The 15,780-nt window shown below is 38.4% G+C and overlaps 1 protein-coding gene across 3 annotated transcripts in view; it reads left to right on the forward strand.

Annotated features, from left to right (window-relative positions):
- AATF (apoptosis antagonizing transcription factor) overlaps nucleotides 1-15,780 on the forward strand; it is a 103,282-nt gene that overhangs the window by 63,646 nt on the left and 23,856 nt on the right. Inside the window, exons 9-12 of one of the 3 annotated variants that reach the window (XM_082373957.1) lie at nucleotides 5,667-5,734; nucleotides 7,962-8,042; nucleotides 12,575-12,670; nucleotides 15,589-15,639. In XM_082373957.1, the coding sequence (XP_082230083.1) occupies nucleotides 5,667-5,734; nucleotides 7,962-8,042; nucleotides 12,575-12,626 (201 nt within the window). In that variant the 3' untranslated portion in view covers nucleotides 12,627-12,670; nucleotides 15,589-15,639. Of the gene's footprint in view, nucleotides 1-5,666; nucleotides 5,735-7,961; nucleotides 8,043-12,574; nucleotides 12,671-15,588; nucleotides 15,661-15,780 lie in introns of those variants that run through there. The other 2 variants (XM_082373955.1, XM_082373956.1) reach the window with 2 other exon arrangements.

Raw genomic sequence — 15,780 nt, forward strand, 5'->3', positions numbered from 1 at the left:
TTCCAGAAACATCTATACTCTTTCCTCTGGACATTGCTAAATAAATACCGGCAGACTCTTCTTGGGTTCTCCATTACCTAAGAAATGTTAAAATACTGTTGTGCTGAGAAGTCCTGGAGGGTAAAACCTTCTGATACTTTAAGGTTTTTTTTTTTTTTCTTTATATAGTTACTTGCATGTTTTTATTTTTTTAGAAGAGGGAACACTTTTATTTGTTTATTTATTTATTTTTGGCTGCATTGGGTCTTGGTTGCTGTGCGCGGGCTTTCTCTAGTTGAGGCAAGCGGGCTTCTCATTGTGGTGGCTTCTCTTGTTGCGGAGCACGGGCTCTAGGCAAGCGGGCTTCAGTAGTTGTGGCACGCAGGCTCAGTAGTTGTGGCGCATGGGCTTAGTTGCTCTGTGGCATGTGGGATCTTCCCGGACTAAGGCTCGAACCCGTGTCCCCTGCATTGGCAGGCGGACTCTTAACCACTGCACCACCAGGGAAGTCCTACTTACATGGTTTTAAATGACTTGTTTATATGACTGTTGATTTATTGATGTCTGTCATTTTTCAAATCCTCTCTTGATTTCCCATTGTGGTAGTGAGGCCCTGCTCCCTCCTCACTCCCGATACTTCAGTTCTCCATTCTCCTGTTGTACTTATTGTTGCAGTTTGTGAAAACAATTGTTTCCAATATTATGATTAAATAAATGTTCACAAATGATGTACTATGATTACATTTCCTTACAAATTTGTTTTTTCCTAGAGCGAATAATACCCGCTTTTAAAAGATGTACTTAACCTATCATTTTCCCCCTTTCTCCTGGAGCTCCCTGGACTCTTCCTTTCTGGGACAGGCTCTCTGGGGTTGTGCCATCTGTAGTCCTGGGACTTGCCTCACTTCTTTCCTGAGGTAGACCTGCTTTCTAACATCTCCTGTCTTCGTCCTTCTTGCCGTATGCTCTCATTTTACTGAGGCACAGCTTCCTGTGAAAGAGTGTGTGGAAAGTAAATTGTTGAGTTCTTGCCTATGTGAAATGCTTTATGTAACTCTCATACTTGGTTAGTCTTTTGGCTGTGTATGGAACTTGAGGTTGACAGTCATTTTCCTCAGAATTTTGAAGGCCTTGCTCTGCTGTCCTCTGGCATCCGTTATTGCTACTGAGATGTCTAATCCCATTTAGATTTACAGTCCTTAATATTTAGGGTGACTGTATAACTCATTGTCAGAACTAGGACCCTTGAGGTGCTAGCCTGAAAGAATAGCAGAACAGCAGGCATTAACCAGGACTCTGGGGTAGCTGGGGCCATGTGGACACCCTCTTTACATGTGACCTATTTTTCCTCTAACCATTTAGGATCTTCTCTTTGCTTCTGGAGTTCCACATTTCATGATGATGTGTCTTACAAAAGGTCTTTTTTCCTTCATTGCACTAGGTTGCACTAGGTTGTGGTGGGTTCATTCTCGTCCTTCGATTTGGGGAAGTGTTAAAAATTATTTCATTAATAATTTTCTCCTAGCCTTTGTTAGGCAGGTGTTTGACATTCTGGATTATCCTCTAAGTTTTTTTCTTCTCTCATAAATAATCAAGGGAATATCATCTTTTTACCTTCTTGTTTTATATCTAAGAGATTTTTGTACATTTATCTTCCAGTTATTCTATTGAAATTTTTAAATATTTCTGTTTTGCGTTTAATTTCTTGTTTTATTCTTTTCTCATAGCATCCCGTTCTTGTGGAAATGTGTCTTCTCTCACTTCTCTGAGGTCATCCATCGTTCTTTTCTCTTTCTTTTCTTTTTCTTTCTTTTTTTTTGTGTGCGTTTGTTCTCTGCATTGCTTTCTTGAGTCCCTTTTTTTTCTGTTTGTTCTGGTCTGTGTCTGAAGCTTTCCTCAGATGCTGGTGATCCTTAACTGTCCCTTCGTGTTTCAGAGTAAGGCACTCCAAAGTGTCTCTGAAACCTGGGCAGAGCTTTTTGGCTCCTTTATATATAATTTTGCTGTGAACGAACGTCTTGGTTGTCAGAACTTGGATATCTTATTTTCTGGGGAGATGGGGGATGACCATGCAGTTTCTCCAGAAAAGGCCCCTCTGCTCTCCTGCCTAGGAAATTTTACACATGGTGCTAGCGTGCTGTGTAGAGGATGGGGGAAGGAGACAGAAGGTCCTAGAGATGAGCGTCGAGCCTTTCCCTTATGCCCCATCTCAGCCTTCCGTGCCTCGTATCTCTCAGTATGGAGCTTTTGTGGCTCAGTTTTTCCAGAGAATAAAGCTTCTTTTCTCGCTGTGGGGTAGTCACTTGGCTGTGTGGGGTAATGGAGAAAGCCCTGTGGTTCTGCCCCCACCCCCTTCTCCACCTGTCAGGGTAACTGCCCTCCAAGAGCTCATCTCACAGGGATTCTGTGGGCCTCATTAGCTCTACCCTCACCTTTATTCCCTCTGGACATTTGGGTGATAACTTCCTTTTACTCCTTCATCTCCTGACTGTCTTTGAAAATTTTGTGAAAAGCTACTCTCATTAGCTCTCCCTTTTCTCTTCTTTCCTTTTTTATTTTTTAATTAATTAATTAATTTATTTATTTATTTTTGGCTTGTTCAGTCTTCGTTTCTGTGCAAGGGCTTTCTCTAGTTGCGGCGAGCAGGGGTCACTCTTCATCGTGGTGTGCGGGCCTCTCACTGTCGCGGCCTATCGTTGCGGAGCACAAGCTCCAGACGCGCGGGCTCAGTAGTTGTGGCGCACGGGCTCAGTAGTTGTGGCGCACGGGCTTAGTTGCTCCGCGGCATGTGGGATCTTCCCGGACCAGGGCTCGAACCCGTGTCCCCTGCATTGGCAGGCAGATTCTCAACCACTGTGCCACCAGGGAAGCCCTTTCTCTTCTTTCTTGCAGATTAATACATTTATTTTTTTCCCTCTGCTGTCTTTTAGAGGAGTTGAGAAGGGAGAAGAGATAGACTAATGTGTTCAAAGTGCCATTTTTAACTGATTCTGGCATGCATTTTTCCAGACAAAGTATTATAAATGTTGATTAGATTCTGAATAGTACTATCGGTGCCATTCCTCACATAACGTTGTTATGGGTTAAATAGGTTTTTGTGGGCTGACGTGGAAACCCAGCCTACATCTATGATTTTCCCCTAGAACTAGAGAAACAATCAAGCCTTTCTGAATTGACTCTCTGGAGGAATTATAACAGACTGGAACAAAAATATTTCATATATCTCTCCATTTTCCAAATCACATAGAAAATTAGGACTATTGTATCATTATTGTTGAAATAAAAAGCTCCAGTAACTAACAGAAGCCGGAATTTTAATGGAAAAGTTTGGTCATAAAGTTAAGCTATGAAAATTGAACTGAGAAGCAAAGCTAAGTTCTTCAGCAGTATCCCTAAAACTTCATTTTTCGGCAACTTTTTTGAAAGCATTTTTCCTAATTAAATTTAAGCCCAGTGATAGTCAGAGCTGTGGGAAATAGCAATAGCCACGAGAAGCATTTGTTTACTTATTTTCTTGCTGTTTTCTTATTCCTGCCTTGCACACAAAGGGTCTTCTGAAACATTGGACTGAATAAACTAGACTCAGCCAGATAGACCAATAAAACTCTCTTCCTAACTGTGAATGACTAAGAATAGCTGTGAGACACTTGGGTAGTGAAAATGCAACCCAGAATATGTAAAGTACACAGGGTGCTTGAGAGTAAATGCTGCACCAGCTTGGTGTTGGAACTGCAGAGACCACCGCGAGTGTAACAGACCCACTGCGGTCATGCGGCTCCCGTTTCCAGCCTCCCACGTTGTGCTGGGGCAGCCTTCCCTGAGCGCTCCTTCCCAGTGGCCGTGATGGCCCCAGTCTCAAGGGATCAGAGACTATTAGGAAAACCAGGAATTGTGGCTGTTATCTCTTATGTGGCTGGAACGAGGTAAGGGCAATGAGATGTACTGATTCCATTATTTTCCTTCTTTTTTATTTTGTTTTCTCTTCTCCTTTTTTATTAAAAGAAAAAAAGATTCTTTTTTTAACCTCTCCCCACCCCCCTTCCCCTAACCTTGCTTTTGACAGGATGTTGACTAGGAACCAGAGCCCATTTTGGCTTAGCCTTAAGGGCAGCTGTTTACAGAGTAACGGTGTTACATAGGGTTCCTGTGTCATATGTCTGTGTAACACTGGATTTGGATCTTGTATTTAGCTGCCAGAAGTGACTGTGATGAAGTAGCGGAGATAAACTGATAGATTGGCTGCCAGAAAGATGTTGGGAGTCAATCAGATAAACAGGGCAGAGAAATAGCTTGCTGTTTTCTAGTGATAATAAACCAGAGGCCTCTGCTCCCCACATTTTTAAACGTAATTGCCATCGTAGTAATAATGTCTAAAATAAGCAAATGAGAAAACATCACAGGAGGTTTTTTATTTGCGATTGAGATGTCCTTTTCCCTTTTGCAATAAAGTTTCGTCCTATATGGAAATGAATATTTTTACAAATTTGTTTTACTTCTTCCAGTGCCTACTTACATAAACAAATGACAATTAGAGAGTGAACTACTTTCGTAGGAATTTATCGCTCCGTCCTTATCCTCCCACAGGCTTTGGCTGTTTAACTTGATGAACTATCTATATTGCTCCCATGCCTCACCTACAAAATAATTACTTATTTTTGTGAAGAAACAAGTTTTAAAGTCAAACCTGTGTTATTGACAGGTGATAAGCAGGAAGGAGTTTATTTTAGTGTCTTCCCTTGGATTTCTCTCAGAAGGTTTTTGGAATTTTAATCTCTGTTGCTGTTTCCCTGCACTTGTGTAGGAGAGATGATATCTAGTTTTATTATTGTAATTTCAAATTCTCCTTCTTTAGTGTTTAACTTTTAAATCCATTGCTTCTTCTCACTTGGGACTTTGAGATCCAATGCAAATTCTTCAGTCTGTGTGAAAGATACAGATTTAGGCTTTGATTGCATGTGGTGGAATACCCAGTACTAAGAGGAGAGTAGGAGAGTGATTTAGAGTTCCCATGGAGTTAATTGTGGGGATGAGAGACCGGCTGTCTGTGTTGTGTTTCCAGTACGCACATACGACTTTCTTTAGGTTCCTTCTCAAAGTTGTGGCGGCTGTGAATGTGTTGGTGTCATATACGGTTAAATTATTTATTAGTAAGCATGCTAGGGTACCAGCTGTGGAAAGCAAGAGAGTGAAGTCCACACTTTTAGTTATATCTAATAAAGGCTTTTTGCCTAAGGAAGACCTTCCTGACTGCTGGAGGTTGTAGGTCAGAAGTTAACCATGTACCATTATCCTATTGGTGAGAAGCTGATGTGTTTTCCTCTTTGCCACCCAGCCCTTCCCACCTGACCTTTTATAGATTCTCCACTGGTATCGATGAGGTGGACAAAACTAATCATAAAAACAATGAAGGGAATGTTGCATACTCATTGATCCATTTGAAATGAACTGCAGTACAATAAGTCTTTCAAATGGACTTTGTTCTCAGCTATTGCTTATAGCTCTTTTTAAAGATATATAAATATGAAAGGGTTAATGGGAATTCAGTCATGCTCTTGCCACTGAGTTGTCCCTTATTGATTGTAGTTTAGAGCTGTCACTATGCCATTCAGAATCCCTCCTGTGCCCTTTTAAAGTCAGTTGGTTCTGGGAGATGATAAATAAATCACTTGCTTTCCTTTTTCCCCTAGCTCCTTCGAGAACTCATAGAACGGAAGACCAGCTCCTTGGATCCCAATGATCAGGTGGCCATGGGAAGGTAATTTAGATATGGCTTTCTATTCATACAAGTAACCTGTATAATAGTTTTTCCCTCTGAGTCTCCTTAATTCAGCCTCCAACGCAATGATTGGCCCTATAGTTATAAAAGTTGAGAGTTCCCTGGTGGCCTAGTGGTTAGGATTCCGGACTTTCACTGCCGTGGCCCGGGTTCAATCCCTAGTCAGGGAACTGAGATCCCACAAGTCCTGCGGCACAGCCAAAAAGAAAAAGGTAAGCTAGATAACAAGAGCTAGACAGACAAAGTGATGGAAATTGTTTACCCTACATTGCCTTAAGTGCAGTTTGACTAAGAGATTATAAAATGCCTATAGGTGTTTATTTTAGGGTTTGTTTCACAAAGTCCTTCTTAATCTCTTTGCTCTCTGATTTGGGCTGTGATTATATCTGTATCAATCTCTGACCAGTGGGTAAAAAGCATCCACCCAAATGCGTGGTCTCAGCTGTCAGGACGTGGCACTGTGCACAACAGGTTCCTTGCTCTGGGAGAGTCTGCCCTAATTTAGACCTCCGCCCCTTCAGTGAAAGCTGCTGCACAATTAGAAATGGAACGTGGCGGCATTACCCAGATGTCAGGGTAGAATGGAAAGTAGTGAAGGAAGGCCCTTGTGTGTATGCTTCATTCTGTGGTTGGAAAATAAAAAGGACATTTAGAGTGCTACCTAATGAATAGTGTACATTTAAATAGCCATGAGCCATAATTTGCAAAAGCATGAAAGGAAACAAAAGCTGCAAGTATCAGAATGGGATTCTGGGGCAGAGCAGCATTTTGAGATCACAATGAAAAATTTGTGTTGATGAAATAATTTTATGTGAGTAAAACATATGAATTTTAGGGTAGGATGTTGATATTTTGTATATCTCTGGAATGCTATAGAGAGCTGTTCACCATAAATTTAATGTGATAGAGCAAATTGCATTTAAGTGGTGATTATATTGTACATTTATCTGACTTTACAATAAAATAGATTATGGTAATTAAGATTATATTAAGATTACAGTAATTGGATTTCCCTGGATTTTTTTTTTTTTGATGTTAAATTTTCATTGTGTAAATCAGGTAAGGTGACTAGCTGCTGCTGTTTTTCCTTTTTTTCCCCCACATTTGTTCATATGAGCAATATATGAAGATTTTCTTAGCCCAGTATCTTTTATTTGAAAAATTAATTTCTTTTAATCTAAGACGACTGCAGACTACCAAATGTAAAATAGATAGCTAGTGGGAAGCAGCTGCTTAGCACAGGGAGATCAGCTCGGTGCTTTGTGACCACCTAGAGGGGTGGGATAGGGAGGGTGGGAGGGAGACGCAAGAGGGAGGGGATATGGGGATATATGTATACGTATAGCTGATTCACTTTGTTGTACAGCAGAAACTAACACACCATTGTAAAGCAATTATACTCCAATAAAGATGTTAAAAAAATAAAAATAAAATAAAATGACTGCAGAATATGTGAATCTTGTTTGGATCCTGATTCAAACAAACAAACTGTAAAATTGAGACTACCTGGGAAATTTAGAGAGTGAATATTTGATAGTAAAGAATTATTGTCAACTTTTTTTAGGTGTGACAGTGGTATTGAGATTATATTGGGGCTCTTGGTATTGAGATTGTATTGCGGGAAAAAAAGCCCTTACCTTTGAACAACACATTCTGAAATATTATAGCTGAAATGAAAATTAAATAAATAAAATGACTGTAAAACTAGTATCAATAGTGGATAATTCTTAACACTTAGCAAAAAGTGGGAAGCACAAGAAAAAGCACTTGGGTATTAACAATGGGAAAATTAGATTTAAAGAATTCATTGCTCAAACCAAACAGCAGCTGCAGTATTAGTCATAGAACAGGCCTCGCAGCTAAAACATTAAAAGCAAACCCAAGCAACTATACTCAATTTGATGGGTTTTCCTGAAGACTGGTAGATTTAGTGCTTGTCACAGTAACTCCAAATACTAAGGAGCATTGTTAACCAAATTTGCTGTAGAATTTCCCAGCTGCCATTTGTTTTTGTTTTTGTTTTTGTTTCTTTAAGCCATTGCACAAATCCTCTTCTGTTGATTAGTCCCCCGGACTATCTTGAGGAAGTTGATGTAGGTTGATGATTTCTTTCTGCAGTGTTGTTAGTGAGAAAAATTCCCATTTGTCGATACATGTAACTATTTCCATTAGTGATGATGCATAACATCGCTTGTGAATTTCCTAGGCAATGGCTTGCAATCCAGAAGTTACGAAGCAAAATCCACAAGAAAGTAGATAGGAAAGCCAGCAAAGGAAGGAAACTTCGGTGAGTTACTTTTTAGAAAAAATGTTAATCTTGTGTGTTGTTACCTCTTCTCTTGCATGTTGGCTGTTACATCATTTTTCTATTTCTTTTGATGATTCTGTTTTTAAGGAACAGAAAAATAACTAAAGCAATGTTTGAAGCTTTTTGAGACTCCGTTTTTTTTTACTCTGTAACGGAAAGATAGTTTCAGTTACTTCTTGTTCTTCTGTTGTGAATGGATGGGTTAAATGATATTTGCATTTCCCTGAAAGAGAAATAATAAGGAAATAAGACAAGATCGTTGAAATTGCCTTAGTTTTAAAAAATGATTTCTTTAGAACAATATAAAAATTGTATTTTGGAGTCTTATTTAGACATAGAATTATATTGCTTCATTTTCATGATGCCATACATGTACGCAATACGCTAAAAATGAAGGATTCCAGAGAATGTTAACACTGTGCTTAAATGAGATGAGGAATATAATTTGTATGAGAACAGAGAGATATTTCTGAGTGTAGGAAAGCCCTCAACCCTGTGAGCCCTTGAAGGAGTCTTAAAAGTATGGAGACAAAAGATGGGGCAAGAGTAGAAGTGACATTGCTATGCTTTCAGACTTAGATTCCTTGTAACTATTTTTATATATTACATAATATCACTCTCACAGGGCCTCAGTGTCAAAGAAACTACTTGTAATTCAGGTGCACATTGAAAAAAAAATGTTAAACTCATTGTGTTAGGACAGTTTTAGGCAGATAGCTAATCCCACATCCTTATTAGAGCCTGCCTGTCATTAAATTCCCTTTAGACAAATGTGGATCTGTCTCATTTTTAAATATCTTCAGAGAAGCAGATTTCACTACTTCAATTAACCTGTTTTAGTATTTAACAAAACTCATCAGGAAATGCTTATTTTTCTTTAACTTCGCAGAAGTGCAAAGTAGCTTTTCATTATCTTTTGATTGAAAGTCACTTTTCCTAAATCTCAGGTTAAATTGTTATAATTTGTTTATGTTTTTTCATATGTTGAAGTTTCCAAGTCTTCATACTTCTCCAAGTTTGTTTTCAGTGTACTGGTTAAGAGCATGGTCTCAAGAGCCTGACTGCCTGAGTTTGAATCCCAGCTTTGACAGTCTGGGATATGACACTCTAGTAGTTACTCCGAGCAAGACCCTTAAACTCTCTGTGCTAGTTTCTTCATCTGTAGAATGGGGGTGATAATAGTACGAGACTTGTAAGGTTGCTGTGAGGTTTAAATGAGTAAGTATACATACAGCTTTTAGAACAGTGCCAGGGACACAGCAAGCACTATATACCTGTCTGTTGCCATCATTCCTATCATTATTATTGCTGTTATTATTCCAAGACTGGATCAGTCTCCTCCTGGAATGTTCATTACTTACTCACTCACATACATGCCTCTTTTGTACCTGTCTCTTCTGCACCCTCCCCCCGCCCCGGAAGGATTTAAAGGAGAATGCTATTACTAGTACTTTGTAATTGACCAGGCTGATTAAGTACCTATTCTTTAAGTTTGAGATTAGACTTCTCTCCAATACTGTGCTTTTAAAATTATAGCTTTGAGAAAGACAAATACTCTATGTTATCACTTGTATGTGGAATCTAAAAAATGAAACAAACGAATGTACATAACAAAACAGAAAGAGGCTCACAGATACAGAGAACAAACCAGTGCTTACCAGTGGGGAGAGGGAAGGAGGGAGGGGTGAGATAGGGGTATGGGATTAAGAGACACAAACTACTGTGTATAAAATAAATAAGCAGCAAGCATATATTGTACAGCACAGGGAATATAGCCATTATTTTATAATAACTTTAGATGGAGTATAATCTGTAAAAATATTGAATCACTGTGTTGTACACCTGAAACTAATAATATTGTAGATCAACTGTACTTGTGATTAATTAATTTAATAGCTTTGTGAGGCTTTAAATGTCGTCTAGAGGGAGGAGCCTGGGATTTCAAATCAGGGGACTGGCTCTGTCTGGCTCCATGATTTTGGTTGGTCTTTATTCTCTGAGCCTCACTTTTCTCATTTAATAAGTGGAGATACTCATCCCTACTTTATAGATTTGGTTTGAGGATCAAAACAAGGTGAATATGTCTGGTACATAGGAAGCATTCGAAAACGTTAGTTTCTTTGGTTTCTCGTGTTTATCTGTTGATGTTGCTGTTGCAAATATACACTCTTCAGAAGAACAGAGTGGGAAAAAATGCCTTTTCTACATTGTCATATTTTTATGAGTTTTAAAACTATTAGGGCAAGTAGCTATAATTGTGTGTCCCTTGAGGGCAAGCATTGTACTGGTTTTTCAAGACAGTTCCAGCCTTAGCCGTCTACCGTAGTGCCTCGTAGACATGTTTTTGGATGATTATAACAGTAAAATTAACACGCTTGTCAGGTAAGACTCTCTGTAAGGTGCAGCATCCACACTTCTCAGTGTGAAGTGAGCAGACTAGGAAGAGTTAGCCTAGGGACAGGCCACAAAGAATAATGTTTGCCAAAACACGGACTTGAGAGTGTACACGTCCATTTTGGGAACTGCAGTTCATTTGTTTTGGCAGAGACTTAAAGTGAGTATGGGGGAATGGCAGGAGATGAGGCTGTATGAATAAGTGAGTGCTAGATTGTGGTCACGCTCAGAATTCGGACTTTATTTTATAGACTGTAGCGAGTCATTGAAAAATAAGGAAGCCTAAGCACCTGTCACAGATTGGAGGAGACTTAAGGAGACACCGCAATTAGGTGCAATGTGGGGTCCTAGGTTGGATCCTGGAAAAGAAAAAGGACACCAGGGTAAAAATGGTTGAAGTTTGAATAAGGTCTATGGTTTAGTTAATAGTATTGTACCAATGTTAACTGTTTCCTAATAGTATTGTAGGAAATGTTTCCTAATAGTATTGTAGGAAACAATTAACAACATTAATTGTTTCCTAATAGTATTGTACCAATGTTGTTTCCTAATTTTGATAATTACACTATATTTGTGTAAGCTGTTAACATTAGAGGAAGCTAGGTGAGGATATACATGAGTTCTCTGCACTATTTTTGCAACTTTTCTATAAGCCTAAAATTACTGCCAAATAAGTAAAAAGAAAAGTAATAAATAAGGTCATGTGCTTTGAATTGTTTTGCAGTTTTATCATCCGTATTCACCTGGCTCTCTTTGTGAACATGAATGTGTGGGATGTGGTCAGAATCAGAGTGATCTTGTTAGCAATAGCGACAACTAACATTTATAAAACTCTGTTGGGCACTGCAAAGCAATTTACATGCCGAGGTAGAAAAGGCATAGGCTGTGATGCTAAACTGTCCGGGTTTGAAATCTGACACTTCCACTTACTGGCCTTTAGACCTTGGGCAAGATACTTTACATCTTTGTGCTTCAGTTTCCTCATCTGTCAACCTAGCATGATGATAAAAGGCACATCTCATAGGATTGTTATGCAGATTGAATTAGCTAATTTATGTAAAGTAGTTCGGAAGGTAAGTAACTCACCCAGCGTTACAGAACTAACAAGCACAAACTTGGATTTGAGCTAGTTGGTCTGATTCCAGAGCCCATGCTTCTAACCTGTGGCTATTGAGTTGTTTCTCTGGCCAGGACCTTTGCAGACACCAAAATGATACCTTGGCTCCATTAGAATTCTGCCATGACGGATTTAACAAGGGGCCCAGGCTAGATGAGAATATCATAAATAACTTCCTTAAATTAGACCCCTGGAAGAGCTGGTGGGACGTGCCAGCTGTCATCACTGGTACTAGATTCCACCAGTGAGCAAGCTTTGCTCTGTGTGATAGGGTTGGAGAGAGAAGAAATGTCCTAGCAAAGATGAACACCACCTTGTGGAAACCTTAGTTTAAATGGTAGCAGGTCAGTGGCATCATCCTGGTCAGACTGGGTGTGGCAATTTGCTAGTTGGATGCTAGAAAATAACTTATAAAAAAAATATTTTGGTTTTGGGAAGTAATTATAATTATTGATTATCAGTCTTTTACTCAGCATTATCTGTAAGTGGATTTGATCATGACTTAAGCAGAATTCATAATGTAAGTGAATTAAACTCTCGGGCCTTTAATAATGAAGTGTCATACTGTGTTTTGTGTTTGTCTATTCTTCTGCAACAAAATTATATTTATCTCTTCTTAGTATGGTTGGTAAAAGGTATTTTAATACTAAAACATGCATCCATCCTCAGTAGCACTGAGATTAGGTAAAATGCATTGTATTAAGTACACATTACTAAATCTGATTACTTCTTAAAGCCTGTCTTTCATCATGCAGCTAATAGTTATTGAATATATTTTATTAAAGTGTAAAGGTATTCCACGGAGCAGTGCCATCCAATAAAAATATCTTTACATGTGTAATTTTAAATGTTCTAGTAGCCACAATTAAAAAGGGGAAAAAATGAAACAAGTGAACTTAATAATATATTTCACGTAACCCAATATATAAAAAATATTATTTCAACAATTTATTGTTTTAAAAATTATTAGTGATATATTTTACATTTTTTTCATCTCAAGTTTTCAAAATCTGGAGCACATCTCAGTTTGGCACATTTCAGGTGCTCAGTAGCCACGTGTGGCCAGTGACTCCGGATTGGACAACACAACTATAAGGTATAGTTCATAGTCTTTGTCTAGACAGTAAATTAAACCTGTATTTGGACACAGCCAAGAATAGTTTTCATTTTTTCAGATGAACAGTAAAGTTTGGCGAAGTCTAAAGACATTAAAATATATTTATTAATTGTACTTACGCTTTATACTTAAATAAAAAGGTTATGTAAATAATTATATTCTTGTACGTTAACGTAACCTTTGGGAGGGCATTTACCTTACTTTTTCAATTTTAAATATGCATACTTTTCGATTCACCAGCAAAGCAATTACACATCTCAAAATTTATCCCATGAAATGTGTGAACAAACGTACAATAATTTATATGTAAGAATCTTCATGTTAGCTAAGTCAGAAAGAGAAAGACAAATACCATGTGATATCTCTTATATGTGGGATGTAAAATATGACACAAATGAACTTATCTACAAAACAGAAACAGACGCACAGACATAGAGAACAGACTTGTGGTTGCCAAGTGGGGGGCAGTGGGGGAGGGATGGACTGGGAGTTTGGGATTAGCAGATGCAAACTAGTACATATAGGATGGATACACCACAAGGTCCTACTGTATAGCACACGGAACTATATCCAATATCCTGCGATAAACCATAATGGAAAAGAATATGAAAAGGAATTTGTGTGTGTGTGTGTAACTGAATCACTTTGCTATGCAGCAGAAATTAACACAATTTTGTAAATCAACTATGTGTCAATAAAATAAATTTCTAAAAAAGTTTAAAAAAGTCTTCACTTTTGCACTGTTTAATATGGTTTTTAAAGGGGATAGACTGTATAATGCCTATCAATAGGAGGTTTAATAAATTATAATATATTGACACGACAGAATATCCTGTAACTATGAAAAAGAATAGAATATGACAAAGTGGAAAAAAGCATAATGCAGAATATTAAGTATATTACAGTCTCATTTTTATGTGAAAATATATAAAGTTTATATTTGTCTTATATATGGAGAATGCCACAGACAAACTTAGCAATGATTAACAGTGATTATTTCTGGGGGATAGGACTACAGGGAACTTGTCAGCTCTCTATACATTTCCGAATTTGGAATTATATATTATTTTTTATAATTAGGAGATAGCGGACATTAAAAAAAGTATAGTGAACAGATATTTTGTTGTTGCATCTTATAAAAAGTGAAGAATTGGAAGCAATATGAATGTTCAAATATATGAAAATATATTTATGGTACTTCTATTCCTGGAATTTTGTATATAGCTTTGAGATACAATGCTAAGTGAAAAAACAGATATGAAATTATGTGTGTATATGGATTACTATATAAAATGAACATAATAACCAAAATATTAACAAAATAATAATATTAATAAATATTAATAACAGTTCTTCTCTAGGTGGAAGAACTATGTATATATTTTTGTGTGTGCTCAGTTGGTTTGTTTTCCAAATTTTCTGTAATGAATTATGCTTTTTGTATTACTCTTGGTAATGGGAAAAATCTCATCACTATTATTCTTTTAAATTCAATTGTTAAAAAAATGAATGAAATTTGGGAGGCTTGGCTATTGGTGGTGTAGTAGAGAATCAAATTCTTTGATGTGTGTAAAAATGTTTTTAAAACTGTAAAACATTACACATGTGAAAATATTTATATCATATTTTTTTGTGGATAGTGTTTTGCCCAAGAACAGTTTTTCTGGTTAGAATTTTATTGGGCTGGGCTAAAAGTTCATTTGGGTTTTCCGTAACATGGAAAAACCCAAATGAACTTTTTGGCCAACCAATATACTATGCATCTTGTCCTTCAGCTTCTTTTATAATGAACAGAAAGGGATACCTTCTTTGAATTCTCTTTGGTGTAATTTCTTCTGTATAAGGTCAAATATTTGTTCAGCCCCCCTTCACCAGAGGATCTCAAAGCACTTTGTACAAAAATACCCCTTTTTTCTATTGGTGGGAGATGGAGGTGACATAACTTAAATTTCTGTAATACTTTGACTGAAGATCTAGGGATCAGACTTGTTATGTACTCAGTTGCACGCATCATTTAAAGATGGGCGAGGGGTTTCCCTGGTGGCGCAGTGGTTAGGAATCCGCCTGCCAATGCAGGGAACACGTGTTCGAGCCCTGCTCTGGGAAGATCCCACATGCCGCGGAGCAACTAAGCCCATGTGCCACGACTACTGAGCCTGCTCTCTAGAGCCCGTGAGCCACAACTACTGAGCCCGTGTGCCACATCTACTGAAGCCCGCGCACCTAGAGCCTGTGCTCCGCAACGAGAGAAGCCACCTCAATGAGAAGCCTGCGCACCGCAGTGAAGAGAAGCCCCCGCTCGCCACAGCTAGAGAAAGCCTGCGCACAACAACGAAGACCCAATGCAGCCCCCCCCAAAAAAAAACGGCGAAATGAAAGACCCGGTGGCGCTAGTGAGTGAAGGTGATTCTAGAAGCCTTTTCTGACTCAGGGAGCTAGTGAGTGATGGTGGTGGTGAGGTGTTCCATTTGAATGTTATGCCACTACCTGTGCTACTGCCAGTAGGTAGCTTTAATGACACTGAAAAATGATTAAGATGTATGTAGAGGAGGGGAAGATGAGGTAGTCAACTCCTCATTGTCTTTTGTCTGGAGTGATGTTTAAGGGGTAGTATATTGCTCAGGGGCACAGGTGTATCTACTCTTTTTTTGGGCTTTGGAGCTCTGTTGAACTACTGTCATTCACAATGTGCTTTTATCACACGTTTCTCCTGTAGTTTTAAGGAAAAAGTGTCTTTATGGTCGTGAGTGGTTCGTGTCTATGAATTGTTCCCTGTTGCACTCTGGAGCCAGATATACCTGTGATCAGTTCTGGAGTTTGTTACCTGGTAGGGTGTATTTCCTTTTCTAGGTTAATAGTTACTAATGTTGCTGCCTGTTTGCTTCCTACTTTATTAGGTTTCACGTCCTTAGCAAGCTTCTGAGCTTCATGGCACCTATTGACCATACCACAATGAATGATGATGCCAGGTGAGTAATAGATTAATTATATGTCTCAAATGGCTTCATGACAGCCCAATATTGACCTGTTCTACAGCCTGTCGCCCTCCCCATTTCTTCTTATCAGTGAACCATTTGTCATTGGCATCA

This window comes from Balaenoptera borealis (genome assembly GCF_965194805.1).
Source record: "Balaenoptera borealis genome assembly, chromosome: 20".
NCBI lineage: Eukaryota > Metazoa > Chordata > Mammalia > Artiodactyla > Balaenopteridae > Balaenoptera > Balaenoptera borealis.